Source organism: Neltuma alba, unplaced genomic scaffold (assembly GCF_004799145.2).
Source record: "Neltuma alba isolate B1F8T4 unplaced genomic scaffold, ASM479914v2 tig00012783_pilon, whole genome shotgun sequence".
Classification (NCBI taxonomy): domain Eukaryota; kingdom Viridiplantae; phylum Streptophyta; class Magnoliopsida; order Fabales; family Fabaceae; genus Neltuma; species Neltuma alba.
Window position 1 is genome coordinate 169,880 of NW_021637187.1, and position 12,616 is coordinate 182,495.

At 34.1% G+C, this 12,616-nt stretch overlaps 1 protein-coding gene across 1 annotated transcript; it reads left to right on the forward strand.

The window, feature by feature from the left end:
• Positions 1 to 575: 575 nt before the first annotated feature.
• Positions 576 to 6,570, forward strand: LOC114730924 (fidgetin-like protein 1). The gene is made up of 13 exons (XM_028918032.1): positions 576 to 794; positions 1,119 to 1,255; positions 1,470 to 1,658; positions 2,274 to 2,428; positions 2,530 to 2,570; positions 2,892 to 3,020; positions 3,649 to 3,692; positions 3,965 to 4,096; positions 4,213 to 4,290; positions 5,105 to 5,187; positions 5,275 to 5,397; positions 5,510 to 5,570; positions 6,043 to 6,570. The coding sequence occupies exons 1-13, from the start codon at positions 680 to 682 to the stop codon at positions 6,211 to 6,213; spliced, it is 1,458 nt and encodes a 485-aa protein (XP_028773865.1). The 5' UTR covers positions 576 to 679; the 3' UTR covers positions 6,214 to 6,570.
• Positions 6,571 to 12,616: the final 6,046 nt, after the last annotated feature.

The following is a 12,616-nucleotide window of genomic DNA, read 5'->3' on the forward strand; positions in this document are numbered from 1 at the left end:
GGATTTATTTCTTGTGACAAGATTTAACTTCCTAAAACTGTGAGGCAAAGTGTGAGAGCACATCCTCACTATTTTGATGAGTAGGGTGTTTGACTGATTTTGGAAGGTGTTATTATTTATTCAATTTAATTTTTTATATTTTACATATTTTTTATTTTTATAAATATTAAATTTAGGATAAAAATAATCTTATAATTAACACTTTTTTAAAAATAAATTTATCCTTCAAAAATCACAAATTAAAATTTTAAATCTACATTAGGAGGCGAAGTTTGAGAGTACATTTTTAAAATTTGTTTGAATTCACAATTAATAAATACATTTATGTAAGTTGAAATAAAACTATCTTCTCGTATCAATCTTATATTTTACAGATTCCGTTAAAAGATTGCTTATAAACATTTTATAAGCTACTCAAAACAATCAATTTGAGCTAAGTTGCTGGTTTAAAAAAAAAAAAAAATTCAACGTGAGCTAAGTGCTCACAGAGAGAAACTGGGAAACAGCAATCAAGTTCCGTGCTTGGCAAGTAACCAGGCCTGGATTTGAGTCCCACGCTCCCACCGACTTTAGGTGTCGTTTACGCGCTGCGATTCGCCGCCGGGGTGGTTTTCAGTAGCATTCGCCGGGCGGGGCGAAATAGCAAAGAACGGATCACTTTTCACTCCTGAACTTCAGGATGGCGATTCTGGACCGACTAGTGAGGACTTCTCGACTATGGCGTTCAATTTCGTCTCCTAAAACCCTAACTCCTTCTGCTTGCTCGCGCCGCATTACCCGACCTTCCACTAACAGTAAGTTCATCTCTGCTCTTCAGTATCGGAATGATCATGAGTGATTTTTTTTTTCAGTCTTGCTCATTAGCATCCGTTGTTATTTATAAATCTTCGCCTCGACTATTTAAGTAGCCCTTTGCTTTCCTTACTATGTTCTGTGAATTTTTGCTGTATGCACTGGACAATGAAAAGGGCTAGGGACTTGCTTTGTAGGTTGAATTTTGTCTTCATGTTTTGAAGATGTTGTTTATACCTTCAACATTGCCATTTCCGTTTTTTTGTTTTCAGTTTATAGAGATTAATTTGTTTTCTTCATGCGAAGTATTTGTTGATTTTTTGTAGGATCTGCGTTTTCGTCTGAGGTTTTCAGTTCTAGAGGTCTACCTCATGCTGCCGAACCGTATTCGTTGTTTCCCCTTGTGTTAGCTGGTATTTTTGGGGTTGGAGTTCTAGAAATGGCATACGCGGATGCTAATGAGGTATGTCGAATTTTAGCATCTTTGCCAGCGCAACTGTTTTATTTTTTATTCTCATTGAATGATGCTTTCTTTGAATTATTTGACCTCATCTTCTGCTTCTTCACATTCTAGCTTTTGTAACTCAGGACCCCAACATCACACCTTGAAGGGCTCGCCACTGAGGCCAAATATGCTAGTCTTTGAATCATTTCATTCTAAGTTAGTTTTATTGCAGTCTGCAGATGAGGGTCGGAAAGAGCCTGCCAAGACTGAACCTTCCTCATCATCAGCCTTTCCTTCAAGTCATGAGGATTTGGAAGGAATTGCCAAGAAATTACGGTCCCAAATAATGCTGAAACTTGTAAATAGAGGACTTTCAGCTGCTTCTCACCCTGAGTTCACTGTTTCTGTTAAAGGTCAAAAGGTTGTGGCATTTATCATTTACACTTTTTCTCTGTCTTCATATGGTCTCCTTAGTCATTTATCATCCCAAGTCGTTGGACATTCTAACTGGTATCCAAATGATAAGGGCTGATATCTTTGTGTAATATATGAGGGCCTGGTCCCTTGAAGGCTGATATTTCTGTAAATGGTCATTAATTCTTTAAGACGACAACATCTCTGATTCCAAGATATGAGACATTCGTTGACCATCTTATCCCTTTTGGAAATGCCATGCAATGCTTGTTTAAATTCCATGAAGCATCTTCTTCATTTACTAACTGTTAACTTTATGCATAAATTATCATGTAGGACATGGTTCCCTGGTTCAGCCTTGCCCCTTACTCTATATTTTTCTCTGGGACACATTTGACACCCATCTCCAATTCTCCACCCTCCTCGCTCAGTGTCAGATTTCTCCTTATCTTGTCAAATGCCTACAATACCATATCTTATTCGTAAGCATGATATTCAGTGTGTTTGTTAGATGCATTGCGAAGAACATTGAACACCCACTGCCTTATTTATATAAGCTAAATTTTGATCTTTTATACTTATGAAAGTAAAATTATATTTGATGGTGGCATTTGTCTTGTAGGTCAGCACCAAGTTCCAAATTCCTCCTGCATGTGAAGTTTCCCATCTTCTTGCCAATCTCGTTTCCCAACTTGGCGTGAAGACTGAAGAGAATGGGGGTGGTTCAGATATGTTAATCCGTGCTTGGGACAGGTTTTCTTGTTCATTTCCTAGAATGTGTGCATTTATGATTTATGATGCATTTTGAATTTTATCCTAGCTGTATATTAGTTAGAAGACTCATACTTTTTTATATAATCCATATAACTGATGGACAGGCTGATGCGTGTCAATGGGTTAGTAAGTAATCTTGAGTCAGGTACTTAGCTGGCAGCAAGTTGTATACCACTATACCCACTTGAGATAGCTGATTCTGGAAGACGCTAATAGGATAAAAATGATAATACCCCACGTGTAATACTGTGTTTGGTGGAATAAAGATATGAACTCCTCTCTCTCTCTCTCTCTCTCTCTCTCTCTCTCTCAGCTTATACCACATGCTATCCTGCCACTTTTATGTTCTTAATCCTTTCAGTAACGTGTTTATCTTGGCACTACCTTCTAATAATTGTGCTGAGATGTGCATTTGTTTGATACATGAAATTCCTTTCAAAGTTTATAATCCTTAAGCCCTGATTTTGTAGAGAAATAGAAGATACAATACTATTAGCTTTACAAAGACCTGAAGTATATGATGATATTGCTCGTCGGACTCGTCATAAGTATGAGACAACCAGGCCACGAGCTGTGCTCTTTGAAGGCCCACCAGGTGTGTCCTTATAGTATCTGGTTTTTCGTATGATTGAGTGATGTGAGACATCTACTTCTCTATAAACATCTTTATAGCCTCGTATGTCTAGAGTGTGCAACTTATTTAGTGACTTGTGCATTACAATTAACGGCTGAAATGGAGCAAATTTGAGAACTTTTTGAGGCTTTATGTTGGGACTATAAAGTGTTAAAAACAATTCTCAAACCGAAGTTATTTCTCTCATGGGTTTAAGTTGTTTGAGAAGCAAGTCTCTCATTGGGTTGTGGAGAAGCAAGCATTTTAAGCAGAATGATGTTCTTAAAGGCAAGCATTTTTCATGAGTAATGGAGTAGGCCATTCTTCATTTTGGATGATAGTCTTCATTACACTTTTGATACTTGATACTGTTCTTACAGTGTCAAGAAACTTTTTCTTTCTCATTTTCATCATCAAACAGTTCTATGACATTCAGGTTGTTATAGTAGAGTATTGGCTTTTATGATTGCATTTGAATGATGTTTTGGCTTGGAAATCGCATCGGGACCAAAAAAATTAAAACCTCGTCTTAGCAAGTTGTAAGTATATCCTGCAACTATACTTGGTATCTAAATGTAAAGGCTTATTTGCGTGGCATTTGTATCTCCAGGTACAGGGAAAACTTCTTGCGCTCGTGTTATTGCTAGTCAAGCGGTATGCCACTCTTAAAATCTCACTTATGCCTTGTAATTTGTCTGGGAACCCTTTTTCTATATCCTGCCCATCCTTAATTGAGGATTGAAAACAATTAATTAGCAATCATTGAGATTCTCTTTGAGGGATTTGTGTTTGATGCTGGGCAAATGTTCAATGACATTGGATATGTCCTAGTTGCATGTTATTATCTGAGGCTAGAATAGCTTATTTTTCAACTTACTGCTTGAATATACAATGAACTGAAATTGGCCTGTGATTTGACTTGGCAGGGTGTCCCATTGCTGTATGTACCACTGGAGGTAGTCATGTCCAAATACTATGGTGAAAGCGAGCACTTGCTAGGAAAAGTTTTTGCTCTTGCAAATGAACTTCCCAAGGGTGCTCTTATTTTTCTGGATGAGGTAATAGACAGATGGATGGAGAGTGGCTTGTGCTTTCCTGTGTGAAACCTTTATTTTCATCCTAAGTTTTCATTCTCCTGTTATCTTTTAACCATTTGCATTTCTTGGGGATGCAGATTGATTCTTTTGCTGCTGCCCGTGATGGTGAAATGCATGAAGCAACACGCAGGATATTATCAGTCTTATTGCGACAGGTTATTCTTTTTCACAATGCTTTTATTTTTGAAAAATATAAGATAGAATACTTCCATCATGTGTATATGTATTTATAAAAAAAATTACGAAACAAAATATATAATTGCAGTTTGAAAAATCTAGGCTCGAAGCATAATTTTATAGTCCTTTAATAGTACTAAAGATGAAAAAAAACGTAATCATATTTTTACTACTATTAACTATTAATGCCTATTTGCCTACTGGTGGCGCTTGCTAGTAGGAATAGCATCAACCTCTTCCCTCCCTAGCCGTCATTTGTCAAGAGGATAGCTTTATCAAAATATAAGTTTAGCTGTCCGCTTCCAAAATTCTAGCACTACTAAATTAATCCCATCCATCTTCACTGATTTCTACCAAGATTAAAAGTCAATCTAGAAGAGGAAGCCATTCTGATAATGAGACCTTTAACGTCGTAATCTTCAACTGAATTTAATTTTTGAAAAAAAAAATCACTTAGAAGTAGTATTTGGTGCATATTGAAAATTAAAGAAAAAAATTTTCAATACTTTTCTAATATGCATCTAAGAAGCATGATGCATATCGATGTTGGATCTGATTCTAACACGGTTATGTCAAGCAATGTGAAGTATTTGTGCTTCAGAGGTTTGGACGTACTAGAAAAGAGCCTAATCTGTTATGCATAGAAGAGAAAAAGAGCTTATTGGAAAAGGCCTTTTGGTCTTTTGGATATGCTATTTTTACTTCATAAACAGCACTAGGATCAATGACTAATTGATACTCATTCCTAGCTTAAATGTTTTTGTAACTAACCGGAAAAGCCAACTTCTGCAGATTGATGGCTTTGAGCAGGATAAGAGAGTGATTGTCATTGGTGCTACAAACAGAAAGCAAGACCTTGATCCAGCATTAATCAGGTGAGATTGAGGACAATTTGATTTGTGGCCTGTAAACCAGACTCGGTCATGTAAATCCTAATTGTTGATTATTGTTTCTCTATGCAGTCGGTTTGATACTATGATCACTTTTGACCTGCCTGATCATGATAACCGCAAAGAAATAGCAGCCAAATATGCCAAGCACCTTACAGAACCAGAGTTAGATGAGCTTGCAAGAGTGACAGAAGGGTACGTTTGATACTTTAATCCTTGCCGCAACATATTATAATCATCGAAACCTTCCTTTATATGTTATATTTGCGCTTCTATTCTTACCTTTGGCTGATTCTCACCTTTCTAGTATGTCTGGAAGAGACATTAGAGATGTTTGTCTGCAAGCTGAAAGGTCCTGGGCATCAAAGGTAAATAATATTTCCCATGTGAGAAATTCTGTAATTTATGAATAAAATTGAAAATTTGTTTGTACTTTTTCTAGCAGAAGCAACTCAAATATACTTATTTGCCTGTCAAAATTTGTTGGGGGACATTCACATGCCCTATTTTGGTCCACCCCCAATTACAATGCCTTCTATAAACAAAAAATAACAGTTGACTGCCTTATTTATTAATCTTATTGCAGTAACTTTCCCACGTTTAAATAAGACATCAAATCTAATCTGAATGAATTGAATGCTTGGTCTTATACTGTAGAAACCTACCATGTTTTTTGCTGATAAACTTTTTTGCACAGTAGTCAGTCCTAAAAATAAAATTAACGGCATTTATTGTCTTATTTAGAAAAAAGATAGAAGGAAGATAACATAGTTTACTCCAACTCATAAAGTGATCTATATGGCATGTTCATTTGAAAACGTTGCTTGGTGACTGTGACAGATTATTCGAGGAAAAGTATCTAAAGACGGAGATGAAACTTGTCTTCCACCTCTGCAAGAATATATGGACAGTGGCTCCAACAGGCGAAAAGCCTTGCTTAGCGCTGCAACAAACCAGCAATTCCGAAGTTCCTCTCCCATTGGCAAAAGGAGCCAGCTAGATATGATTTGACTTGGAGTGGGAAAATGCTTTTTGGTTCCAATCATCGATATCTTTGTTTTTTCTTGTTTACAGTTATATGATATTAATTTTTCCCCTTTCATAGATAGCTTGATAGAATCGCTAAAATAAAATGTGTTCCTTTCCGGCCAAGTAGTTATTTTTCACCCAACTCTTGCTAACGTAGTCTGGGGCATTGCTAGGTCTGTGCTCAAACATCTATTTATACGCTCTATGGATTATATTTTAGGTATAGCTATCTAGATGTATGCTAATAAGTACAGTAATTAACAATGGTATACCAAGATTTATTCTGTTTGACTGTACACCACAGCCTTAAAGCTATTGACGAGCGTGTAGCCGTGCACTCATTCTGTGATTTGTATTTATCTGTATGTTGTGTATGAAGAAGAACAAAACAACAAAACCAGGTGAAGTCACCATATCTAAGAGTTAGTTAGGTCCAAATTTATAATTTTTATTTCAAAATACTTCCCATTTTTAATATAAGAGTTGTATAATTAATTTAGAAACATTAAGAAAATTGGTTAAGTTAGTTATGTATATTGGTTATTCTAAACTTTTTTTTTAATCATGTGCATTAGATGATTTAAATTATTTTTTTGTAAAATTTTTTTACAATCAATAGGGGAAAATCTCGTACAAGCAATAGGAGTATTTTGAAAAAAATAATAAGCTAGGTAGATTAAGGTTTTATATTTAACATCAAATCTAATTTTTTAATCAGATCTTATATTAAAAATTAAAAGTAATATTCATATTGATTGTAAGAAGTTCTTTACAAGACATGGTTTTAATGCGCATAATTTAAAAAACTCAACACACAGTTATTTTAAATAAATAATTTAATTAATTAATTTGATGTTTTTAAATTAGTTATCTAATATTGATATAGACAAAAATGAGGTATCAAGCAAAATATTCCTTTACTCTGCTGAAGGTTCTTGGGCATGCTGTTAGTTGTCACAAGTCATAGGTTTTGTGTATATAATTTTTTAACAGTTTCTATTGCGGCCAACATATTTTAATGGTTATGATCAAGTGTTCCCTTTTGAGGATTATGATTTAAGATTGATGTAAAATAAAATTCGCTGTAAAGTGTACATTTAATTCTTCATATTTATATTAAATTATTTTTATTTTTTTAATTTTAAAAATATATTTTTATTTCTTAAACTCTAATATTGTTAGTTTTAAATGACAATCATAATTATTTTGAAAATTAAAATTAATATGTTAATAGTTGAGAATACCTAAAATTTTAATATCATCATTTTTTGTTAATAATTTTAGAATTAAATGACTAAAATATGTTTTGTAAAATTAAAAAACCAAAGCAAAACTTTGTGTAAAAAGAAATAATTAAATATATATTTTAGCAAATAAAATATGAGTGAGTATGTCTAGTAAAATCTACATCAATATTCCTTGAGGCCATCAAATCAAGGATTTATATTCAATTAATGAGATGTTGGTTATTGGCTTATTGCGACATTGCATTTTCTTGTTACTTACTCCTCTACTTCTATTTGTTAGGCATTTTCAGCATATTTTACATAAACTTAAAAAAAAAATCTTAAAATGCATTAATTCTTCGTTAAAATATAACAAATTTTTAACTTTACTCATATTTAACAAAAGATGTAACTACCTGCACTATAATAAATAAAAGATAAAATAGTACATTCATACTAAAAATTTAATAAAATGACTTATAAATAAGACAAAAAAAAACTTTCTCTTTCTACCTTATAAATAGAATCAGAAAAATATTATTTTCTTGAAATTGTTGCTTTGTTGCATTTGTTAGGCTGCGGGCCCAAATTGTCAACAAGACTAGTTTACAGACTAGGCCACAAAAAGAGCTTTTTGTATTTTTTTTTTTAAAAGATGCGCGACTTGAATGTCATGTGAACTCTAACCATGGCTTTATCATTTGAAATACTTAATAAAACTTATGTAAAAGTTTTCATCTTCATGTCTTTCCATATTTTAAAAACCAACACAAGTATATGATGTTCTTTAAATTTACTTCATGTTCCATTTTATTTCTCTAATTCTTAGTTAGCTAAAATTTTAGGTTCAACTTCATTTTAAATTTTACTTTCCTTACTTCATTTGGTTTTCATTTGATTTTTTTTTTACTTCAGGTTCTATTTCTGACTCTTTACATTTAGTATTAATTTTAATTTGATTCTTTAACTTTAAACTCAAGTTTTATCCTTTACAAGGAATATCAATTTTTTAAAGCTGAAATCGATGGAGAAATATAGGGGGGGAAAAAAGAAGTCAAAGAAATTAATTTGGGTAATTTTAAAAAATTAATAGCCAAATTCAAACACGACTAAAATTAAGAAATATAAATGATATTGCGCCATTAAAAAAATTGGCTTGAATTAGGAGATTAAGAAAAAAAAATTAATGGAAAATACTTAGATACTTAAGCTTTTATAATTTGTATACTTGTTTATTGTTAAATAAGGATATGTGAATTTTTTTAAGTATTTAAAAATATTTTTTTGGGGCCATGAAATATTAAAAAGCATTTGATTGATTTTCTAGAACCGTCCAATGAGTCCATACCACTAAAAAAAAAAGGAATAAATAAGGACCATTTTTGCGAACTAATGAATTGTTCTAAACTTCCCATAAGTGTTTTAATTTCCCTATTAGAATACCCAAAAATACTAATAATAATATTTTTAGTGAAAAAAACAGTGATCATAATTTCAAAGAGAGCAAAGACTACGCGAGGTCTATCCGAGAAGGACAGCCAGAGAATCAAAGGAACAATATCTAGTGATATCTATCTTATAGTGACTCAAAAAAAGAAAATTAAGAAAGATTCCAAAGCTATTTGGCCAAAAGACAATAATTATATGATGGATATATAAAGCAAGATTTGCTTCATGTTGGAAAATTTTGAACCAAACATCAGTGAAACAACACGATATATGGATTGACATAACTCACACTAATTAACTTTTCAACTAAATAATAATTAAGGTGATCATATGACTTTCCTAAGTAAACTTAATTAACCATAATCTCATAGTCTTTAGGCTTCCTCATGTGGCGCACAGATGACGTGCAAATGTTTATTAGTGAAAAGCTTGGACCCCACCATTGTTAATTAATCACTGCTTCACTTTAATTAATTCTGCTAAACTGATTCTTGAAAGTTTAAACTGCAGAGGAAATTAGTCTTAGTTTATATTATAATTAACATGCTTAAAGTTTCTGCCCATACAAACTGAAGTGAATTCACTTTAAAGTTTGATCTTTTTTTTTTTTTTGCCGGAAGATGTTTTATTCAGACCTTACTATATATTATACTTTTTACTATTTTTTATATACGAAAATTGATTTTATCTCCGTGGCTATATTTATATAATGTCTATTGCAGGATATTTTACATATTGAGAGTATTAAGATGATAAATTATTAGTCATGCCAACAAAGTTCAATATAAGACTAATAATAATTTTTTAACAATAAGAACGAAACTCAGAATTTCATACATGATAGATTTTATTACAAAGTTTTTACTTAACACTCGTTAAATGAAAAGGGAATAAATTTATAAAAAATAATATGTTCTTAAATAAACGTTTGATCTCATCATTTACAATCCGACTCAGAAAATGCCCATCCCTATAGATGATCGGTGTGAGATTAATAAATAAATGAATAAATAAAATTGCATGAAACCTATGAAGAAATTAATGGACAGATGGAGAAGGGAAATTGTTAATTAAAAGTTAAATTTAACGGCGACTTTATGTTGTACTTATAAAAATCATTACAAGAAAACGTCGACGTGATTTTTTTTTTTTGACCAGCAAAACGTCGATGTGATTGGAATATTATAATTTGTGTGTGTATACATATATGGATCTCAAAAATGGGTCTGAAAAGTGGGAAGTTTAATGATATCTGTTACCACTAAAGCAAAAAATACGAATGCATGATGTGATTGGGATTGTAAAATCAACGAGAAAATATCACAAAAGCTTTGATGTTGCTGTCAAATTCAACTATTTGATTAATTTATTTCGACCCTTAAAGAGTTAACACTTAACAGCGTGCAAATTAATTAAAGTTGCTTTAATCAATTTGGCTCCTTAAAGCTTATTCACAAACAATGTGAACTAACAGTGTCATCTTTCATCTTTTAGCTGTCTATAACAATGTAATTATCACATCCATCATTGATTATTTTAACCCAAACCCCAAAAGGCTTAATTAGTATCTATTCTTTTTATAAGTTTAGGGCCTGTTTGGGTAGCACCCCAAACCATGGTTTGGGGGCCCAAACCATGGTTTGGGGAAAATGCTACCCAAACAGGCCCCAAAAAATTGTAAACCATGGTTTCAGGTGAAACCATGGTTTCAGGTGAAACCATGGTTTCACCCGGTGAAACCATGGTTTCACCAGAAGCTGGAAATTATCACTTGTGGGAAAAAATCGGGCACGCCTACTGGTGATTCCAAAAACACCCCAGACCTCCTCTTCGCTGGCCGACACTTTGAATCATCCTTCTCTTCTCTTCGCTGGCCGACACTCTTCTCTTCAGCTCGACCAGCTCCTCCGCTCGACACACCGACCAGCTCCTCAGCTCGACCAGCTCCTCAGCTCGACACACTGTGCTTGCTCCTCAGCTCGACCAGCTCCTCAGCTCGACAGCTCGACCATTGCTCTCAGCTCAAGGTCGACCCTCAGCAACGACTCCGGTAGGCAATTTCCCAGATCCCTCTCTTCTTCGCTGGCCGACACTCCTCCTCTTCGCCGAACGATCGGACTCAGCTCGAAGCTCGACCCTTCGGCCCTTATCATCAGCTCGTCTCTTCGCCGCTTCATCATCGGGTCGCGTCTTCGGCCGTGCTTCATCGCCAGCTCGAGTGTTCGCCGTCGCTGCTCTGAAACTCGACACCGGTGAGATCGTCCTGGCCTCGCGAAAACAGGGGTGGTCGTGCGTTTCTCGGCTCGCCAAAACCAAAGGAAGCTCCGATCCATCCATCCTCTGTCTCCAATCTTCGTTCTTCAGTTCGGCCGGTGAGCTCTCTTTGGTGATTGCCCAAAATTCTGTTCGTATTTCCTCCATTCATTGATCTATCAGCTTCTTGCTTATGATTCTGGTTCGGTGGTTCTGATTCGGTCCCTCCTCTATTTTCGGTCTGTCATCCGGAAGTGATATGAATTTTTTTTCAACCGTGGCTATTAGTTTATTGATTGTGGTATGTTGAATTGGAATGATTTGGCTGTATATCCTCTTCAATTGCAAGCTTCCTCTCGGTTCTATTTTTCAACCGTGGCCTTCGATTTCAGCTTTGTATGCCTAGTGGATCCAAGCGATGTATAATTGTTGTCTGGATATTCCTTGGTCTTCCTGTGCGTCATTCGGCAGATTTTGATCAATGGTTATTGCCGAAGATCTTGTTCGTTTTTGCCATGGATTGTTTCGGGGTTTATGGTGTTTTTGGATTTCTTTAATTGAGCTTCATGTGCTGGGGATTATAAATGGTATGTTCGTTTGGTAAATTGGTTCTGATTTTATGAAACAAAGAGGGAACAAATTATGGTAATCAATGTCTGGTTCTGGAGGCAGGGGACGTATATGGATGAGAAAGTCTGGCAATTGTTATATAAATTCAATGCAATTTGTTTTTCCTGCTGTAGTCCAGATTTCCCCCGGAGAAGAAGCTGTGAAGTCGAGACTTTGGTTTTTTTTTTTTTTGCCGTGGATAGTACTTGTGATAATGAACATTATTTGTTAAGAGTTGATCTGATTTGGGATGAGATAAGAATTGTATTGTTCTGTATTGTTGTATTAAGGATTTTGATAAATTTATGGCCAACTTTTGAGAGTGAGGAAAAATGAAATCACAACTGAAATCCATGTATATATATTGAAGGAAGTGATTTGTATTTTGGTCAAAGGTTTATGTTGGTAGTTTTTTTATTTTCGGTTGACAAATCTGATAAGGATATAATTTTTAAAAAATATTATGAAAGGCTTGTGCAACATGTTATTTTGTAAAAACAATAATGTGCTTTATAATGTTATTTAATTAACATGTTATTTTGGACGTTTTAAAATTTTTAGTATTTTGAAGTAAAAACAAATAATGAAGTTTAGAAAGGAGGGGGTGTATTTTTTCCAACCATGTAAAATTAGAAATTTTTTGTGTTTGTTAATTTTTGTCACACTTGGTTTGGTAGGAAGGAATTGAGATTTAAAATGTGATCAACTTTTTCACCTATTACAGTAGACAATATGATTTTTGTTATTTCAATTGATTTTGAGTTGATTAACCTGGGATGACTGAAGAGTTATAATTGTGCTATAGCATAATGCGTAAGAATACGGTGAAAGCTTCCTGGGACCTACGA